This window comes from Meles meles, chromosome 6 (genome assembly GCF_922984935.1).
Source record: "Meles meles chromosome 6, mMelMel3.1 paternal haplotype, whole genome shotgun sequence".
NCBI classification, from domain to species: domain Eukaryota; kingdom Metazoa; phylum Chordata; class Mammalia; order Carnivora; family Mustelidae; genus Meles; species Meles meles.
Window position 1 is genome coordinate 85160873 of NC_060071.1, and position 22371 is coordinate 85183243.

The 22371-nt window shown below is 38.1% G+C and overlaps 1 protein-coding gene and 1 non-coding gene across 7 annotated transcripts in view; both read right to left on the reverse strand.

Moving 5' to 3' along the window:
• The window catches only part of HECTD1 (HECT domain E3 ubiquitin protein ligase 1), a 97881-nt gene that overhangs the window by 63475 nt on the left and 12035 nt on the right, over nucleotides 1-22371 (reverse strand). For all 6 annotated transcript variants that reach the window (XM_046008880.1, XM_046008884.1, XM_046008882.1 and 3 more), the window contains exon 3: nucleotides 7475-7709. In XM_046008880.1, coding sequence (XP_045864836.1) covers nucleotides 7475-7709 — 235 coding nt within the window. The remainder of the gene's footprint in view (nucleotides 1-7474; nucleotides 7710-22371) is intronic.
• Nucleotides 3956-4092, reverse strand: LOC123945263. The gene has a single exon (XR_006819140.1). It is a non-coding gene; the product is annotated as a U4 spliceosomal RNA (small nuclear RNA).

Genomic DNA, 22371 nt, shown 5'->3' on the forward strand with positions numbered 1-22371 from the left:
AGCTTTTTTTATTTTTTTTAGGGACACCTGGGTGGCTTAGCAGGTTAAGCACCTGCCTTCAGCTCAGGTCATGATCCTAAGGTCCTGGGATCAAGTCCATCAGGCTCCTTACTCAGTGAGGAGACTGCGTCTCCCTCTCCCCACTACTCTCTCTGCTTGTGCTCAACTCCCTTTGATTTAAAAAAAAAAAATTATTTTAGGGATGCCTGGATGGCTCAGTCAGTTAAGTGTCTGCCTTCAGTTCTGGGATCGAGTCCCAAATAGAACTCCTTGCTCAGTGGGAAGCCTCCTTCTCCCTCTGCCTGTTGCTCCCCCAACTTGTGCACTATGTCTCTCCGACAAATAAATAAAAAATTTTAAAAATTATTTTCGAGAGAGTATAAACAGGAAGAGGAGCAGAAGGGGAGGGAGAGGAGAGAGAGAATCCTAAACAGACTGATCCCATGACCATGAGATCATGACCTGAGTCAAACTTGAGTCCAAACTACTTGAGCTCAACAAACTGAGCCATCTAGGCACCCCATAAACTTTTAGGTATTAAGTTTTCAAAATCCCAAGTATATTTTACACTTATTTTACTTTCAGGTACCACATTTGAAATGTCCTATATGGCTACCGTATCGAACAGTGTAGGTTTAAATGGTGAAGCCTGCATGGGAAGTTAAGCAATTAAAATAACTTAGCAAAAGATCACAAAAGTCCTACACGTTAAATGAATAAATAAATAAATGCTTGCTATTAAATTACTCATAATCCTCACACTTACTCTCTGAATGTCAAAACATGAAAAATTAACTCTCAGGGGCACCTGGGTCCTGGGATCAAGTCCGCATCAGGCTCCCTCCCCCACAGGAAGCCTGCCTCTCCCTCTCCCTCTGCCTGCCCTCTTCCTTGTGTGCGTTCACATAGGCACACGCGCACTCTCTCTCTCTCTCTCTGTCAAATAAATAAATAAAATTTCTTAAGAAATTAACTTTCATTTTCCAAATTATGTTGATGTTTAAGGAGTTCAGGTAAAACTAAAGAGTCCACAGATCTTATAGGCATTAACAGAAAATTTAGACTTTATTCTTAAAGCTAGAAAAAAATTTTTTTTAAGAAAAATGTTTTTAATTAACATACAATGTATTATTTGTTTCAGGAGTACAGGTCTGTGATTCATCAGTCTTACACAATTCATAGCACTCACTATACCACATACCTACCCACTGCTATGTCCATCACCCTGTCACTCCATCCTACCCACCTCCCTCCCCTCCAGAAACCCTCAGTTTGTTTCCTGAGATTAAAAGTCTCCTATGGGGACGCCTGGGTGGTTCAGTTGGTTAAGCGCCTGCCTTCGGCTCAGGTCACGATCCCAGAATCCTAGGATCGAGTCCTACATCGGGCTCCTTGCTCGGCAGGGAGCCTGCTTGTCCTTCTACCTCTGCCTACCACTCTGCCTGCCTGTGCTCGTGCTCTCTCTCTCCCTCTAACAAATAAATAAATAAATAAAAATCTTTAATAAAAAAATAAAATTAAATAAATAAAAAAAGAAAGAGTCTCTTATGGTTTGTCTCCCTGTCTGGTTTCATCTTGTTTCATTTTTCCCTTCCTTCCTTTATGATCCTCTGTCTTCTCAAATTCCTTATATCAGTGGCGATCATATAATCATCTTTCTCTAATGGACTAATTTCACGTAGCATAATACCCTCTAGTTCCATCCACATTGCTGCAAAAGGCAGGATTTTAAATTTTTGATGGCTGCATAATATTCCACGTATATATATATGCCACATCTTCTTTATTCATCTGTTGATGGACATCTAGGCTCTTTCCACAGTTTAGGTACTGTTGGCATTGCTGCTATAAGTTTTGGGGTGCACGTGCCCTTTGGATCACTACATTTGTATCTTTGGGGTAAATACTCAGTAGTGCAATTGCTGGATCATAGGGTTGCTCTATTTTCAACTTTTTGAGGTACCTCCATACTGTTTTCCAGAGTGGCTACATCAGCTTGCATTCCCACCAACAGCGTAAGAGGGGTCCTCTTTCTCTGCAACCTCAACAACATCTGTTGTTTTCTCACTTGTTAATTTTAGCCATTCTGCCTGGTGTGAGGTGGTATCTCACTGTGGTTTTGACTTGTATTTCCCTGATGCCAAGTGATGTTGAGTACTTTTTCATTGCCTCTTGGCCATCTGAATGTCTTCTTTGCAGAAACATCTGTTCATGTCTTCTACCCATTTCTTGACTAGATTATTTGTTTTTCCGGTGTTGGATTTGATAAGTTCTTTAGAGATTTTAGAAACTAGCCTTTTATCTGGTATGTCATTTGCAAATATCTTCTCCTATTATGCTGATTGTCTTTTAGTTTTGTTGACTATTTCCTTTGCTGTGCAAAAGCTTTTTATTTTGATGAAGTCCTAATAGCTCATTTTGCCCTTGTTTCCCTTGCCTTTGGTGACATTTCTAGGAAGTTGCTGCAACTGAGGTCAGAGGTTGCTATGTTTTCCTAAAGGATTTGGATGGATTCCTGTGAGTCTATTTTTGTGTGTGGTGTAAGAAAATGGTCCAGTTTCATTCTTCTGTATGTGGCTGTCCAATTGTCCCAACCTGGTTTGTTGAAAAAAAACTATCTTTTTTCCATTGGACATTCTTTCCTGCTTTGTTGAAGATTAATTAACCAAATTAATTAACCAAAGATCTGAGGGTCCATTTCTGGGCTCTCTATTCTGGTCCATTTATCTATGAGTTGGTTTTGTGCCAGTACCATGCTGTCCTGATGATTACAGTTTTATAATAGAGCTTGAAGTCCAGAATTGTGATGCCTCCAGCATTGGTTTTCTTTTTCAACATTCCTCTGGCTATTCGGGGTCTTTTCTGGTTCCATACAAATTTTAGGATAATTTGTTCCATCTCTTTGAAAAAAATTGATGGTATTTTGATAGGCATTCCATTAAATGGGTAGATTGTTTTAGGTAGCCTAGACATTTTCACAATATTTGTTTTTCCAATCCATGAGCATGGAATGTTTTTCTATTTCTTCCTCAATTTCTTTCATGAGTATTCTATAGTTTTCTGAGTACAAATTCTTTGCTTCTTTGGTTCGACATTCCTAGGTATCTTACGGTTTTGGGTGCAACTGTAAATAGGACCAACTCCTTAATTTCTCTTTCTTCTGTCTTGTTGTTGGGGTATAGAAATGTGACTCACTTCTGTGCACTGATTTTATATTCTGACACTGTCAGTATTCAGTACAATTCCTATATGAGTTCTAGCAGTTTTGGAGTGGAGTCTTGGGTTTTCCACATAAAGTATCATATCATCTGCAAAGGATGGGGCTTTGACTGCTTTGCCGATCTGGATGCCTTTATTTTTTATTTATTTATTTTTTTGTCTGATTGCTAAGGCTAGGACTTCTAGTACTATGTTGAATAGCAGTGGTGATAGTGGATATTCCTGCTGTACTCCTGACCTTAGGGGAAAAGCTCTCTGTTTTTCCCCAAGGAGAATGATATTCGCTGTGGGTTTCTCATAGCTGACTTTTATGATATTGAGGTATGCACCCTCTATCCCTACAGTGTGAAGAATTTTGAGCAAAAAAGATGCTATACTTTGTCAAATGCTTTTTCTGCATCTATTGAGAGTATCATATGGTTCTTGTTCTTTTTTTATTAATGTAGTGTATCACATTGATTGATTTTTGGTGTTGAATCAACCTTGCAGCCCAGGAATAAATCCCACTTGGTCATGGTGAATAATTCTTTTAATGTACTGTTGGATCCTACTGGCTAATATTTTGGTGAGAATTTTTGCATCCATGTTCATCAGGGATATCAGTCTGTAATTGTCCTTTTCAATGGGGTCTTTGCCTGGTTTTGGGATCAAGGTAATGCTGGCCTCATAAAATGAGTTTGGAAGTTTTCCTTCCATTTCTATTTTTTGGAACAGTTTCAGGAGAATAGTATTAAGTTTTCTTTAAATGTCTCCTAGAATTCCTCTAGGAAGCCAACTGGCTCTGGGTTCTTTTTTGTTGGGAGATTTTTCAATTAGCAATAATTATGCCTCGGATAAACCTCACTGGCTACGATACTGCCACTGCACAAAGGTGTTGGGAGATTTTTGATGACTGCTTCAATTTCCTTGCTGGTTATGGGTCTGTTCAGGTTTTCTATTTCTTTCTGGTTCAGTCTTAGTAATTTATATATCTCTAGAAATGCATTCATTTCTTCCAGATTGTCTAATTTGCTGGCATATAGCTGCTTATAATATGTTCTTATCATTGTTACTATTTCTTTAGTGTTGGTTGTGATCTCTCTTCTTTCATTTATGATTTTATTAATTTGGGCCCTTTCTCTTTTTTTTATTTTGATAAGTCTGGACAGGGGTTTATCAATCTCATTCATTCTTTCAAAGAACCATCTCCTAGTTTTGTTGATCTGTTCTACCATTCTTTTGGTTTCTATTTCATTGATTTCTGCTCTGATCTTTATTATTTCTCTTCTCCTGCTGGGTTTAGGTTTTATTTGCTGTTCCTTCTCCAGCTCCTTTAGGTATAGGGTTAGGTTGGGTATTTGAGACCTTTTTTATTTCTTGAGAAAGGCTTGTATTGGTATATACTTTCCTCTTAGGACTGCCTTTGCTGCATCCCAAAGACTTTGAACAGTTGTGTTTTCATTTTCATTTCTTTCCATGAATTTTTTTAATTCTTTAATTTCCTGGTTGACCCATTCATTCTTTAGTAGGACACTCTTCAGCATCCATGTATTTAAGTTCTTTCCAACTTTCCTCTTTTGACTGAGTTCTAGTTTCAAAGCACTGTGGTCTGAAAATATACAGGGAATGATCCCAATTTTTGGTACCAGCTGAGACCAGAAAAACGTTTTAAGCAGAAAAATAATATGATCAAAATTCCAGTTAATAACTGGGAGTGGGCCAGAGGGAGAATATAGAGGGAAATGCAAAAAAAAAAAATTGAAGCATTAATATTCAAGAGAGGATGACAGCTTAACTAAGGCTATAACAACACTGACAAACAAAAGGAAATAAACTAAAAATACTTGACCATTTATTACATGTGTGGAGTTGAAAAAAGGAAAGAAAGGATAAAGCACAAGTTTCTGCCTACAATGGGTAAATTTAATGACAATTATTAAAATAACTACATGTAGTAAAAGATCATGAATTCAAACGGCTACTAGAGCTGTCCAACAAGCCTTTGAATATGGAGTCTAGAACTCAAGAGAGAGGTCAGGCTAGAGATAAAGACATGAGGGCCGTATACAAATGAATGGTATTGATGTTGATACATGGGATTATCTAGGCAAAGTTGTAGTTTTAAGAAGGTAAAAAAAAAAAACTGTGGAAAATACTACCATTTAAGAATAAATTAATAACAATAATCTGCAAAGGAAACAGAAAAAGGGAGAGCAGGGTGTAAAAGACAAGACAGAGTTTGAAATAATATAAGTCAATGAATAAACAATGGAGTAAAATCACAGTCCTATAAAAAACATGAAGTAATATGATCAAGAGAATAAGACAGAGGGGAACTTGGATGGCTCAGTTGCTGGGTGTCCAATTTTTTATTTCAGCTCAAATCATGAGCTCAGGGTTATGAGATCAAGCCCTGAGTCAGGCTCTATAGTCAGTGTGGAGTCTGCTTGAGATTCTATCTCTCCTTCTTCCCCTGCCCCTGGCTCATACACTCATGTTCTCTAAAATTAATTAGTTAAATTTTTAAAAGACAGAATAAGGGAAAAAAGTTCTAAACAGGAAAATAGATACCACTTCATCTGAGTAAAGAGACAAAAATAAACCTACAGACACAGAGGCAGAAAATCAAGACATTAATACCTATAACAGCAGTTCTTGAAGTGTCGAGAAGATATCTTCAAAGATCCATGAGGTTAAAACTTTTTTCATAATACCAATACCATGACAGTAATTATCTTTTTCATTCTCATTCTCTCAGGAGTGTAAGGTGGGATTTTTTAAAAGCTATATGTGATATAGCAATAAATTGAATGCACAAGTAGACATGAGGATCGACCTGACTTATTAAGTCGGACATTATTAAAGAGACATACAAAAATGCTTTAAAATGCTACTGTTCTCATTAATTTTCTGTTTGTTCAGGAAGTAATTTTTCATTAAAAATGTATGTTAGGGGCACCTGGGTGGCTCAGTGGTTTAAGCCACTGCCTTCGGCTCAGGTCATGATCTCAGGGTCCTGGGATCGAGTCCCACATCGGGCTCTCTGCTCAGCAGGGAGCCTGCTTCCCTCTCACTCTCTCTGACTACCTCTCTGCCTACTTATGATCTCTCTCTGTCAAATAAATAAATAAAATCTTTAAAAAAAAAAAATGTATGTTAAGGGGCGCCTGGGTGGCTCAGTGGGTTAAAGCCTCTGCCTTCAGCTCAGGTCATGATCCCAGGGTCCTGGGATCAAGCCCCGCATTGGGCTCTCTGCTCAGCAGGGAGCCTGCTTCCCTTCCTCTCTCTCTGTCTTCCTCTCTGCCTACCTGTGATCTCTGTCTGTCAGATAAATAAATAAAATCTTTAAAAAAAAAATGTATGTTAACACATGAGTCTGTTATTTTCAGATAATGAATTTCTCAGTTTTAATATCTAATATGGTAAAGATAAATAAATATAACCTACATAAGGCTCTTTGAGGGCCCCTCAATAAAACTTGTAAAGGGATCCTGAGACAGAAAGTTTGAAAACTGCAAGAAAAATCTAAACAAGAATGAAACCGGAATCATAAACAAAAAAACATGTAAAGTCTAAATGTGCTCATCAAGTAGTTCTATTAAACTACTGACCCAGCACGGGTGCTTTCAAAGTCACATAAAGTTCATAAATTAGTCCCACCAGGAATAACACAAAATAGCTACTCTAAAGGAAGTACAAAAAAATAGTTAAATCCATGGGCCATCCAACCAGACTTCCTAATTTCAAACTCCTAATCTTCGAATTCTGGCTCTGTCATAAACTATTTCTATCACCACCAACCAAGTTACTTAACCTCAATATGCCTAAATTTTTTCAAATAAAAAATAGAAATGCTGATATTAGCAGCAACTACTTCATATAAAGTTGTCATGAAGACTAAGTGAGTGAAGACATGTAAAGTGTTTAGCATAATGCCTGACTGTAATAATCAGCATTAGTTGCCATGGTTGTTGTCATACAGAATCATTTTGGTTAAGAACAGGGATAACTGATCTCAAAAGCTACTGGAAACCCAGGAGCCAGCACAGAAGAGCATTACCAGTGACCTACAATTTTCCTTTGAAGATAAGATTTCTTTTCCCAAGCTATACGGGATTCTCTTGGGTGCAACAAGGACTATCTTGTCCTTGTCCACTGCTGTCAACCACTCTTAATAAAGTAAGAATAATGAAAGAATTTTCTTTCTTTAGCAAAATCTATTTTTTATTCTCTAGTCATCTTCAAATGGGCCAGTAAGTACATAATTAAGACTTACCTTTACACACTGTTCAGCTAAGTCTCTGCTAGTCCTGTTATTAAGCTCGACCACAACTAAACGATTACAAAGTGCTTTTATAGCTCCATCAACCCCAACAATCCTTCGGGTGCATTCTGCAGATACATCCAGATAGTATGTGATGGCACGGGCTGTCACCTCTAACACATTGTCTGGAGCACTTTCATCAAGAAAAATTTTGCAGAGGGCTGGTAAGAAAGTGCGAGGAGGACATCTGTAGTGAAAGAAATCATATTACACCTAGGATTACTAAATTCTTCACATCAAAGTATTAACAAAATCATAAATAAAAACTGTAACATAATACAGCAATTCAACACTGTGTCTTCATGCATATTAGGTAGTATTTCTCACATTGCTTTTGTTTCCAGGAAAATACTCACACCCTAATCTCATCACTGCTGAAAATATCAAGTTAGCAACGGTTTAAGGTAGTAGCATTAACTTGAAACCATGTTTAAAAAAAAATGCCTATTCAATACACAGCTTAAACATCAACTGCTCTGTAAAACCTTCCCTAACCTCACCAAATCACTAAGTTGGTATTTTCATGTTCCTAAAAACTTCATACAAATAGTGCCCACACTATTTAATCTATCACTTTATTTTCTTATTTACCCTAAAAGGTCCTGTAGGCCAGGGACATTATTCAATTAATGTTTTATTAGAACAAGTGCTGATCTGGGGTTTAATAGATAAGGATAACACATACAACTTTTTAACCTTTGTGATCCTGTTTCCTCATTGGTAAACCAAAGATAACATCTAAAAAATACCAAATTTATATGGATGATATGAAAATTAAGTAAAACTATATATATTGAACACTTAGGTCTATATGCTGGCACCACACTGAGCTAATTAACTTTAGCTCTCCTTCCCTACTATGAATAGTCTAACACCTGCTATATAATCAAAAGCAGAATTTGTGAGGTACCAAAAATACCCTCTATATTTTATCAACACTTAAAATATGAAATATTATGATCTACATTTAGAAGAAATCTCAGTTATATGACATTAAATATATTATTCTAACTTCTCTGCACAAACTAAGCTTTAAATGAGCTACAAATAACACAAAAGGTAGTACTCTAAATGTACTAGTGGAATTATTTTTCCTTCAAATTTTAGTGCGTATCTTTAGTAGCTTTTTAAAAATATCTGTGTTGGGCACCTGCGTGGCTCAGTCGGTTAAGTGTCTGCTTTCTCTCTCTCCCTCTAACCCTCCCCCAACACTTAAACACACTCTCCCACATAAATAAATATATCTTAAAAAAAAAAAAGCCGTCGTTATAATATAAACAGGTAATACCTTAAAACTGTCTCTTCAATTGTAGATCAGGGATTTTTTTCCCCTTATCTTTTAACATTTTATTTATTTGTTTATTTGAGAGAAAGAGTGAGAGCACACAAGCAGGGGAAGTGACAGGGAGAGGGAGAAACAAGCAGAGAGAGAGGAAGAAGCAAGCTCCCTGCTGAGCTTGGAGCCTGACCCAGTGCTCAATCCCAGAACATGAGCCAAAGACAAACACTTAACTAACTGAGCCACCCAGGTGCTTTCAGAGAATTTCCTTCTTTCTTTTCTTTTTTTTCCTCTCCTTTTCTTTTCTTTTTTTTTTTTTTTAAGATTTTACTTATTTATTTGACAGAGAGAGAGCGCGCGCACAAGCAGAGGGAGCAGCAGAAGAGGGAGAGGGAGAAGCAGACTCCTCACTGAGCAGGGAGCCTGATATGGGACCCTGGATCCTGGGATCATGACCTGAGCATCTGGAAAATATACTTAATTGACTAAGGCACCCAGGCATCCCGACAGAGAATTTCTTAGTATCATTTTCAAAAAAACCCTATGTTGACAGATAATCAAATCAGTCTTTGAATTCAACCTGAGTTTTATGGTTATTCAACAGCACTTGCTTACCTTCTTTGAGCAAGGCCCTCAAAAGTCCCTTGCTTCCCCCCGCTCCCCCAGGCTACCACTACAACCATAACTTTCCCAAGGTCTGAATCCATGTCAACAGGGAGTAACTAAGAAATAAGATTTACACAATCAAGAAAAATAATGTCATTATAAATTTGTAATCACCAACCTTAAATGAACACAATGTCCAGTAATTCTGCTACATTTCCTCCACAATCTACAATGAGTATTTCACCGTTCCTTTAATTTTTTCTTGGCTTTGTGACTCCATTGGTTTTCCATCCAGTCTTGGTCCTGAACGCCCTGGCTTTTCTCTCTCTAGTTGGTCTCTCTATTCTCTTTGTTAATACCTCATGGATATAAATCTCATCCATATACCAGTGAAAACTCCCAAATGTTACCTCCAACCCAGAACAACTCACTCACAATCACTATCTCCACTTAGAATTATCACAGGCAACTTAGAAAAAGCATATTAAGGACCTCCTTAAGAGGCCTGCACATAAACCAATTCATTACCCATTCCCAGTTATGCTCCTCTTGGGTGGTTTTAGAGCACTCAGTGAACCCCATCTATCAAAAGCATCCATCAAGTTACATTATATTTTCCCATTTACCTGTCTCGTCCATGAAAACATGAGCTACTAGACAGCAGGGTCTGTGCCTTCTCTGTTTTCCTACAACAGATCCAGACTTGTTATCTAGTGGATATTCAAATATTTGATGAATATATGAAATACATATGAATGTATATATAAATACAGGAATATAGTGAAAATAATTCCTGTCTCAAGAAATTTAGTTTAAAAGGCAAAATGATAATGTAATCAAACAAAATATAAATGAGTATAATAAAAACCTAAAAGAAGTAGGTCCAGGGGCGCCTGGGTGGCTCAGTGGGTTAAAGCCTCTGCCTTCGGCTCAGGTCATGGTCTCAGAGTTCTGGGATTGAGCCCCGCATTTGGCTCTCTGCTAAGCGGGGAGCCTGCTTCCTCCCCTCTCTTTCTGCCTGCCTCTCTGCCTAGTTGTGATCTCTGTCAAATAAATAAAATCTTTTTTTTTTTTTTAAGATTTTATTTATTTATTTGACAGAGAGAGAGATCACAAGTAGGCAGAGAGGCAGGCAGAGACAGAGGAGGAAGCAGGCTCCCTGCAGAGCAGAGAGCCCGATGTGGGGCTCGATCCCAGAACCCTGAGATCATGACCTGAGCCGAAGGCAGCGGCTTAATCCACTGAGCCACCCAGGCGCCCCTAAATAAAATCTTTTTTTAAAAAAAAAAGGAGTAGGTCCATATAAAGTTATAAGAGGGAAATTCAATTTTGGGGATTTAGGGAAAGGAAGTCCTCATAAAAAAGGAAGACATCTGAGTAAAGTCAAGGTATTCTTTGCTTTGGAGAGTTATTGCAAAGATCTGAGATAATGGATATAAAATGTGTAGTACAGAGCTCAGGACATAAAAAAATGCTTGATAAACCACATGACAGATGTTGGCTGAGCAGACAAGCCCTTATATTCCAAGTAAGGAGAAAAGCATGTACAAAGGACAGAGAATTGAAGAATTACGTGACGTTGCAGATTTTATTTTCCAACAATATCCACATCATCTCCCATTCCACATATATACTTTTTAAGATTACATATTTATTTTAGGTGGGAGGGACAGACAGAGAGGAAGAGAAAGAATCCTCAAGTAGACTCCCCACTGAGCATAGTACCCAACTTGGGGATTGATCCAGCACCCTGAGGTCATGACCTGTACTAAATTCAAGAGCCATACACTCAACGAACTCAGCCACCCTGGCACTCCCCCCAGTACTCTTTTTATGTAACTCTGATACTCATTCCCATTGAGAGGGCCTATGTTCCCACTACTTGAATCTGAGCAGCTTTATGAGTAAAGTAAAAGTGACAGCTGGGTGACTTCTAAAGCTGAACCAACAAAAGTTACTGGATTCTCTTCGGACTCTGCTTTTTGCAACACAACCCCTACACTGTGAAGAAGCCCAAGTAGCCATATCACAAGGCTAGTAGGTGTTCCAATTAACAAACTGAGAAGTCCTACCTAAAAGCCAGTATTGTGGGCATGTGAAAGACCAAGTCAGCAGATGATTCTAGTGCAACACCATCAAGCTTTTGTTATAGATAAGTAGGATCATACTACAAATAGTATCCTATAATTTGCTTATTTCTTTAATTGATAATGCTATGACCACTTTCCCACATTAAAATAAACAGGCCTAGCTCAATCTTTCTAATGTCAACATAACATCCAGTATAATGAAGAGCCATACATTATTCACCACTAGGGTGGTTTCCAGTTTTTTACTATTTGAAATAGTGCTGTAGTAAATACTCCTGGAGGTGTATCTTTACACGCCTGTACCAGTACAGCTGACCACAGGGTCTAAACTGTGCAGACCCACTTATACATGGGTTGTTGGGGTTTTTTGTTTTTGTTTTTTCATAAATACCATACAGTAACTGTTATTTCTATCAGTAAGGCTTCTGGTCAACAGGAAGATATAAGTAGTTAAGTTTCTGGGGGGTCAAATGTTATACACAGATTTCTGATTGCAAATTTAAATAAAAACTTGAGGGGCATCTAGGTAACTCAGTTGATTAAGCATCCAACTTTTCATTTCAGCTCAGGGCCATGAGATCAAGCCTCTTGACGCTGGATGTAGATCCTGCTTATGATTCTCTTTTACCCTCTCCTCTGCCTCCCCAGCACACTCTATCTAAAAAAAAAATTAAAGGGGTGCCTGTGTGACTCAATTGTTAAGCGTCTGCCTCTGGTTATCTCAGGTCCTGGGATCGAGCCCCATATCGGGCTCCCTGCTCAGCGGGAAGCTTGCTTCTCCCTTTCCGACTCCCCCTGCTTGTGTTCCCTCTCTCACTGTGTCTCCCTCTGTCAAATAAATAAATAAAATCTTTAATAAATAACAAAAATAACATAAATGAATAAAATAAATAAAATTAAACAAGTAAATAAATAAAAAATAAGTCAAAAAAAAGTATATAATTCCACCACAAGCATTTTAGAGTACTTATTTCCCCACCGCTAAGCCATATAAAATGCTACTACCTTTAAATTTTTGCTAGCCTGGGGGTGCCTGGGTGGCTCAGTGGGTTAAGCCTCTGCTTTCAGCTCAGGTCATAATCCCAGGGTCCTAGGATTGAGCCCCGCATTGGGCTTCCTGCCCAGTGGGAAGCCTGCTTCTCCCTTTCCCACTCTCCCTCCTTGTGTTCCCTCTCTCGCTGTGTCTCTCTCTGCCAAATACATAAATAAAATCTTAAAAAAAAATAAATTTTTGTTAAACTGATAAACACTTAAAGACTTTATTTCATAAAATTTGGCTGGCCATGACAGAATTAATAAACTTTTTTTTTTTTTAAGATTTTATTTATTTGAAGGGAGAGAATGAGTGAACGAGAGAGCATGAGAGGGGGGAGAGTCAGAGGGAGAAGCAGCCTCCCTGCCAAGCAGGAAGCTGATGTGGAACTTGATACTGGGATTCCAGGATTATGACCTAAGCCAAAGGTAGTTGCTTAACCAACTGAGCCACCCAGGTGCCATAAACTTTAATTAAAAAAAAAAAAAAGATTTTATTTATTTATTTGAGAGAGTGAGTGAGCATGAGCAGGGTGTTTGGAGAGGGTGGCGCAGAAGGTAAGAAAGAAGCAGGCTCCCAACTGAGCGGGAAGCCTGACTCGAGGCTAGATCCTAGGACCCTGGGATCATAGCCTGAGCCAAAGGCAGACACAACTGACTGAACCACCCAGGTGCCCCAAGAATTAATAAACTTTTAAAATTAAACACAGAATTATTCAAACCCCCACCAAGAAAATACAAAAGAACCTAAAGCTGCATGTATACACCCACAAACACTTCAGGCTATAGAGAGTCTCTAATTAGAATCACAAAAAATTTACTACAAAACAAATTCAATCATTCATATCTCATTGCTGTATTTCTAATGCAGAACTTATTTCTATATGAATACATACTGGAGGCAGATACAAAACCATGCTGGGCATATATTAACATCATTTTAAAATCTCCATTCCAGGGGCGCCTGTGTGGCTCAGTGGGTTAAAGCCTCTGCCTTCAGCTCAGGTCATGATCTCAGGGTCCTGGGATCGAGCCCCGAGTCGGGCTCTCTGCTCAGCAGGGAGCCTGCTTCCTGCTCTCTCTCTGCCTGCCTCTCTGCCTGCTTGTGATCTCTGTCAAATAAATAAAATCTTTAAAAAAAATAATAAAAAATAAAAAAATAAAATCTCCATTCCATTTTCCCTTAAAAAAATAAAAATCACAATTGACTAACCTATTCATTCATACCTCCAAGGACTGAAAGCTTATAACATCATCTTCAATTACATTTTCCTACAATGAACTCTGAAGTTCAAAACAATCAAAAACTACAAGATCCTCTATCAAAAGTAATACCATTTTGAAAATGTTTATAAGAAGATAATTATATGCAAACACACTAGGTCAGACTTCAGAAAATAATTAAATATTATTTAAAACAGATTAAGGAAAGTTTGATTTCCTCATATACGAATTGTGAAGTCAAGAGTTCCAAAAAAGTTATCAGGCAAAAATGTATGTGGGGAAGGGCGGGGAGGGATAGGGTGGCTGGGTTATGGATATTGGGGAGGGTATGTGCTATGGTGAGTGCTGTAAATCATGTAAGACTGACGATTCACAGACCTGTACCCCTAAAGCAAATAATGCATTATATGTTAATTTTAAAAAAGGTATATACAAAGATGGTCACAGTGACATAAACCATGTATCTAATAACAGGGCATGATTAAGTATATGACACATCCATATGACAGATTATGCTGGTTTTACTGAGGTACTTACTAAAAACATATTATGATACAAATATTGTTTAATAAAAATATTAGGTAAAAGAAGAAAAATCATATCCATTATGGTGTTCATCGTGTTAAAATATTCAGAGAAAAAAACTAAAGGAAAAAGTTAAAATAGCTTAGTACTAGATAGTGCAATTACAGATGATTTCTCTAAAAACTTCTCTAAACTTTTCTGATTTGCCCAAATTTCTCATTCTCTAAGCTTTTCTGATTTTTTTCCAAATCTCTGAAACAAGCGTATTTTACAATTCCCAGAAAATAAATTTAAAATTTGGGGCAAGTCAACTACAGTAAGTTTATTATAGCCTATTTCTCCCAATTATAACCAAAAACCTTGGAAAAAAAACAAAAAACAAAAAGCAACCATCTGAAGACTCTGAAAAGTAAAGAGCAGATGGACTAGGGAAGGAAGTCAAAACTTAAATAAGGACCCATGATAGAAGTAAGTTTCAGGGGCATTTTTCTAATTCTCATTTTCTTTTCTGGTTTGATTTGACTCCTTGATGGGTCAAGTCTCAAACTATGTAGCAAGAACACAGAACATAAACTCAGAGAGGACCAATAAAGAGGGTCTCTGTGAGCCAGAGAGTGTGGGGAGAAATTCCTGGGGCTTCTTACTTCCTACCTGGCCCCAAGGCTAGCCTCAGAGTTAAGCCTCACACTAAATCTTGAGTGACACATACCCAGTGCAGTAGAGATGGCATGAGCAACTAAGGTGCTGGAGAGAACTGGGCACTAAGAAAAGGAGCTCTTATGGATAAAAGAACATGAGAAGAATCCTGTTATCTTCCCTTTTTCTCTCACTATTTTAACCTTGGGGGCAGCCTAGTCTAGTCTAGTTTAGTCCCAGCATAAGGGGTAAGAGTGGAGGGGGAAGTGATGGGAAGAAGTGTAGCTGTAACATCAAGAAAGTCCCAGTTTTCTAGCTAGAACACAAGTAAAAAGGGTTCCAGGTAGCCAAAAAATATAGGGGAAATCTCAGAAAAGAATGAGCAGAAAAAGGATCGCCAACAGAAGTCCTAAGCTCACCTCCAAACTACACTATGAAGGAAAGAGCTGAAAAATACCAGCAAAGACTCTGACAACTGAACTATGATATAATCTACCACTCAAGCCCCAGATTATACTCTGAATGACAAATGTACATACAGAGTAGACCCAAACACTGTAACAAAAGCTATGAAATCACTAACATTGGAACCACCACCCACAGAGGGCAAGATAAAACTTGCAATCTAAATCTAATCAGAATGACTGCATGCCAACACAAAACAAAATCAACATCATCTCTAGAGGATTGTTATAAAACCCAGAGTCTAACAATATCCCAAATAGCTAAGATAAAATCCAAAATAACTTGAAACAGGGGTGCCTGGCTGACTCAGTCAGTAGAGCATGTGACTCTTCAGTCTCAGGGTCATGAGTTCAACGCCAGCATTGGGCATGGAGCCAAAAAAACTTGAAACATAAGAATCAGTACAATCTGACTTATCCAACTCAAGAAAAAGACAGCTGGGGGTGCCTGGGTGGCTCAGTCGGTTGAGCATCTATCTAACTCTTGATCTCAGCTCAGGTCCTGATCTCATAAGTTCAAGACTCATGTCAGGCTTCACACTACAGATGGAGCCTACTTGGCGGGGGGGGGGGAAGATGCGGTGAGGCTGTCAACAGATACAAGTCTGAGACTACCTAGATATTAAAGTTATCAGGGGTAAAAAAAAAACAAAAAGAAAAGAAAGAAACAAATTATCAAGGAGGATTATCAATTAGGTATTTTAACTATACCCCTAAAGGTAAATGTGAACATTCTTGAAATGACTGGAAACAGAAAGCATAGAAAAGAATCAAATGGAAGTTTCAGAAATAAAAAGTACAGAGGGGCCTGGGTGGCTCAGATTAAGTATCTGCCTACAGCTCAGGTCATGATCCCAGGATCCTGGGATCAAGCCCCAGGTCAGGCTCCCAGTTCAGCACAGAATCTACTTCTCCCTCTCCCTCCACCTCTCCCCCTGCTTATGCTCTCTATCTCAAATGAATAAATAAAATGTTTAAAAAAAAAAAAAAAAAAGGAGGGGCGCCTGGGTGGCTCAGTGGGTTAAGCTTCTGCCTTTGGCCCAGGTCATGATCTCAGGGTCCTGGGATCGAGTCCCACATCACCCTCTGTTTGGCAGGGAGCCTGCTTCCTCCTCTCTCTCTGCCTGCCTCTCTGCCTAGGGATCGAGTCCCACATCACCCTCTGTTTGGCAGGGAGCCTGCTTCCTCCTCTCTCTCTGCCTGCCTCTCTGCCTACTTGTGATTTCTCTCTGTCAAATAAGTAAATAAAATCTTAAAAAAAAAAGGGAAAAAAGAAAGAAAAAGTACAATTTGTGAGTGGGGGGAAAACTTCACTAGATGGGCTCAGAAGCCATAAAACATAGTCAGTAAAATTGAAAACAGGTAGTAAAAATTATCCAATCTGAAGAACAGAGTGAAAAAACTGGGAGAAAAAGGGAAATAGTGACAGGCATCCAAGGGAACACATTAAAAAGTGTAACAGTTGTGCCACTGGAGCCCCAGAAGGAAAGGAGAAAACTAAATGGCTGTAGAAAATAGATTTGACAAAGAGATGCTCCAAATGTGGTGAAAGGCATACAGATTCAAGAAGCTCAACAAACTTCAATTAAGACAACCATGTACAGGTAAATCATAATCAAACAGCAAAACCCCACAAAGGTAAATTTTTTTTTTTTTAAAGATTTTATTTGTTTATCTGACACACAGAGAGAGCGAGATCACAAGTAGGCAGAGAGGCAGGCAGAAAGAGGGGAGAAGCAGGCTCCCTGCTGAACAGAGAGCCCGATGTGGGGTTCGATCCCGGGACCGTGAGATCATGACCTGAGCTGAAGACAGAGGCTTAACCCACTGAGCCACCCAGGTACCCCAATTTTTTAAAAAATCTTAAAAGCAGCAAAAGGAAAAGCAACGCAAAGAAACAAAGATCAGAAAAAATGCGGATTTCTCATCAGAAACTATTAAAGGCTGGAAAATGATGGAATAATATCTTTAAAATGCTGAAAAGAACTGTCACCCCAGAATTCTATATCCAGCAAAAATATCTTCACAGCATAAATACAAAATAAAGACATCCTCAGATGAAAGAAAACTAAGAGAATTAATCACCAGCAGACTTCCCTAAAAGAATTGTTAAAGAGGGGCGCCTGGGTAGCTCAGTTGGTTAAATGTCCAACTCAACAAGATTTCTGCTCAGGTCTTGATCTCAGGGTCCTGAGTTCAAGCCCCATGTTGAGCTCAACACAGGGTGTGGCTCCTACTTAAAAAAAAAAAAAAAAAGAAAAAAAAAAAAAAAAAGAAAGGGCACCTGGGCCACTGGGTGGCTCAGTTGGTTAAGCGTCTGCCTTTGGCTCAGGTCATGATCCCCGAATCCTGGGATCCAGCACCGTATCAGGTTTCCTGCTCAGAGGGGAGACTGCTTCTCCCTCTGCCTCTCCTACCCCATGTCCTCTTTCTCTCTCTGCTCTCTTTCAAATAAATAAATAAAATGTTTAAAAAAGAAAAGAAAAAGAAATGCTAGAGAAAGTTCTTCAAAGTTAAAGAAATGATACCAGAGACATGGAACTTCAGGAATGAAGGAAGAACAACAGAAATAACAAATAGGAAGATAAATATAACAGATTATTTTTCTCCTCTTAAACTGACTTTTGAAAGTGAAAATTTTAAGACTGCATCTTGAGATTTTCAATGTATATAGACTTAAAACATACAAAAATTATAATATGAAGGATAAAGGGATCTACATAGTTGTAAGGCTTCTTCAATTAAATGGTAAAACACTAACTCTTAGTTAATTGCAATTCCCATAGCAACCATTAAAAAAATATAAAGTGAGCCAAAAACTAACAGGCAAGTTAAATTAAAATGTTACAAAATATTCAGGTAAGGAAAAGCAGGAAAGAAGAAACAGAAAAAGAGAGAGCAAGCGAGCACAAGTGAGCGACAGAACAAAAAACAAGAACTAAAATGTTAGACACATTTCCAAACACATCAAAAAATTACATTAAATATAAATGGTCTAAACTCACAGATTAAAAAAAAGACCGGTTGGATTAAAGGAAGACAACCAGGTTGGATTAAAAAAACACAAGCTAACCATGTACTGTCTACGAGAAACCCACATTACATATAACAACACAGATTGTGTTTTAAGGATGGAAAAAAGGATTAAAGGATGGAAAGATCAAATAAACACTATCGAAAGAAAGCTAGAAGGGCACCAGGCTGGCTCATTTAGTGGAACATGGGACTCTTGATCTCAGGGTTATGGATGCAACCACCATGTCGGGTACAGAGATTACTTAAAAATAAAATCTTGGGGCACCTGGGTGGCTTAGTCATTAAGTGTATGCCTTTGGCTCAGGTCACGATCCCAGGGTCCTAGGATCGAGCTCCATATCAGGCTCCCTTCTCAGCGGGGAGTCTGCTTCTCCCTCTCCCACTCCCCCTGCTTGTGTTCCCTCTCTCATTGTGTCTCTCAAATAAATAAATAAAATCCTGGGGGGGAAAAAAGAAAGAAAGAAAAGAGAAAAAACAAGAAAGCAAGCAAGAAAGCAAGTGAGCTTAAGCAGCTATAGTTATGTAAAACAAAATAAACTTCAGAATGTGGAAAATTACCAGAGAGTTTTCATAATGATAAAGAAAATAAAATTTCCTAACAATCCTTTTAAAGGCACCTAACAAGGCTTCAAAATACATGAAAAACTGAAATAACTGAAAAGAAATAGATAAATCTACAATTACAGTTGGAGACTTCAATACCTCTTTTTCAATAACCTATAAAACAGGGCGCCTGGGTGGCTCAGTGGGTTAAAGCCTCTGCCTTCAGCTTAGGTCATGATCCCAGGGTCCTGGGATCGAGCCCTGCATCGAGCTCTCTGCTCAGCAAGGAGCCCGCTTTCCTCTCTCCCTCTCTCTCTGCCTACTTGTGATCTCTCTCTCTGTCAAATAAATAAATAAAATCTTAAAAAAAAATAATCTATAAAACAAATAGAGAATCAACAAGGATATAGACTGAACACCACTATCAACCAACCTGACCTAATTTGACACTTACAGACATTCCTCCCAATAAGAGCAAAACATACATTTTTCTGACATGCATTTGGATGTGTCACCAAAAACAGACCATATCATGGGTGGTAAAACAAACCTTAATAGATTTAAAATAATTAAAATAATATAAAGCATATTCTCTAACCACAACAGTGCCACAAAAATGCCTGGAAAATCCCTAAATATCTGTAAATTAAGCAACACACTTCTAAATAACACAAGGGTCAAAAAGAAACTGCCAAATAAAATTTTTAAGTATTCTGAACCAAATTAAAATAAATATATAACATCAACTAAAGCAGAAAAGATATTTATAGTATTAAATGCTTATATTAGACAAGGTCTCAAATCAGTAACCTAAGCTTCCATCTAAGAACTAGAAAAAAAAGAGCAAATTAAATCTCAAACCAATGCAGAAGGAACTAAGAGCAGAAATCAATGAAACTTAAAGCAGAAAAATAAAAAAATGAATTAAACCAAAAGCCACTTCTTTATATAAAGATTAATAAAACTGAAAAATATTTAGCCAGATTGATCAAAACACTGCCAGTATCAAGATGAAAAATAAGATTATCCCAACACACTGTACAAACACCTAAGGATAAAAAGGAATATTGCAAACAACTCCATGCCCATAAATTCTAATTCACATTAGTTAGCCCAATTCCTTGAAAGACGTTCTGCTAAAATTCACTCAAGAATTAAGTAACTTAGGGCCACCTGGGTGGCTCAGTCAGTTAAGTGTCTGCCTTTTGCTCAGGTCATGATTCCAGGGTCCTGGGATCAAGCCCCCCATCATGCTCCCTGCTCAGGGGGGAGCCTGCTTCTCCCTCTCCTCCCCACTTATGCTTTCTCTCACTATCTCTGTCACTATCTCTGCCTCTCTCTCTCAAATAAATGAATAAAATCTTAAAAAAAAAAACCCACAAAGAATTAAGTAACTTAAACAGTCCTCTATTTCACAAAGAATTAGTTATAAAAACCTTCAAACATACCAGTTTATTCTCTTATGGGTTGTGCTTTTGGTATTTACTTAAGAAATATTTGACTTACCTAGGGTCACAAAGGATATCTCCTATGTTTTCTTCTAGAGGTCTTATAGTTTTAGGTTCTTCATTAAGGTCTGATTCATTTTATTTCTATATATGGTGTGGTACATTAGTCACAGTTCATTTTTTCTTTTTTCCACATGGACACCAATTGTTCCAGCACCATAAAATAATACTATTCTTTTCCACTGAACTGCCTTCGCACCTTTGTTGAAATAAGGTATCCCGGTACGTCAATCTATTTCTGACTCTCTGCTCCATTTCATAGATCCATTTTGCTTTACATCAATACCACACTGTTTTGATTACTGCAACAATATAACAGGAATTTAAGTATGATGTTATTAGTCCTCTAATTAAAGTTGTTTTGGCTAGTGTAGGTCCTTTGCATTTCCATATAAATTTTGAGATCAGTGTGCCAAATTCTCCATCTTGTCAGATTTTCCTTCCCTTTTTTTTTTTTTAAATTTTGCAGTGATTTTTTTTTTTAAGATTTTATTTATTTGACAGAGAGAAACACAGCAAGAGAGAGAATAGAAGCAGGGAGAGTGGGAGAAGCAGGCTTCCCACCCAGCAGGGAGCCCCATGCGAGGCTCAATCCCAAGACTCTGAGATCATGACGTGACCAAAGGCAAACGCTTAAGGACTGAGCCACTCGGGTGCCCCGTCAGATTTTTCTCTAACAATTGCAGAAGAAATGAAAATACATATTTATACAGAAATCTATATACTAATGCTTATAGCAACTCTGGTCATAATTACCAAAACCGCAAAGCCAAATGTCTTTCAAGAGATAAATGGAGGGACGCCTGGGTGGCTCAGTGGGTTAAATCCTCTGCCTTTGGCTCAGGTTATGATCCAGGGTCCTGGGATCGAGCCCCACATCGGGCTCTCTGCTCAGCAGGGAGCCTGCTTCCTCCTCTTTCTCTGCCTGCCTCTCTGCCTACTTGAGATCTTTGTCTGTCAAATAAATAAATAAAATCTTAAAAAAAAATCTTTTAAAAAAGAGATAAATGGATAAACCATCTGTGGGGTACAACCATAAAATGGTACTAGACAGATATTAAAAGGAACTACTTATTAGACACACAGAAACATAGATGACTCTCAAATGCAATATACTACACTTATGAAGCCAGACTCAAAACACTACATAATGGGGGCGCCTGGGTGGCTCAGTGGGTTAAAGCCTCTGCTTTCGGCTCAGGTCATGATCCCAGGGCCCTGGGATCGAGCTCCACGTCGGGCTCTCTGCTCCGCAGGGAGCCTGCTTCCTCCTCTCTCTCTGCCTAGTTGTGATTTCTCTCTGTCAAATAAATAAAATATTAAAAAAAAAAAAAAAAACCACTACATAATGTATATGAGATTCTACTTATACAACATTCTGGTAAGGTCAAAACTATAGCATCAAAGAACAGACCACTCACTGGTTGTCAAGCACTGGAGTCGTGGATGGATTTAACTTCAAAAGGACAGCTCTAGGGAATGTTTTGGGATGTTGGAACTGTGCTGAATTTCAATTGTGGTGGTGATTACATGACTTTGCATTTGTCAAAACTCCGAACTTTACTGTGTGTAATTTAAATAAATTTAGGAAAAAACATAAGTGTCATGCATATCATAATCACAGCACTCCCTGAATAGTGCTAAAAGTAATACATCCATGGCACAAACTTTTATTTATAATTAAAGAGCTTTTCAAACTTTTAAATTTGTTGAAGATTTATCTCTCACATTATGGTCAGAAATTATTTTTATATAATTAAACCTAGTACTATACCAGTTTATAGACCTAATACCAGTTTATAGATTTAAAAATAGTCTAATTAGGAAATGCTACCTGCAATGACATCAGAATCTTTCTCTGATGAAGGCAGAGTAAGTAACTTAAAGCAAGAATAGGAGCATCTGA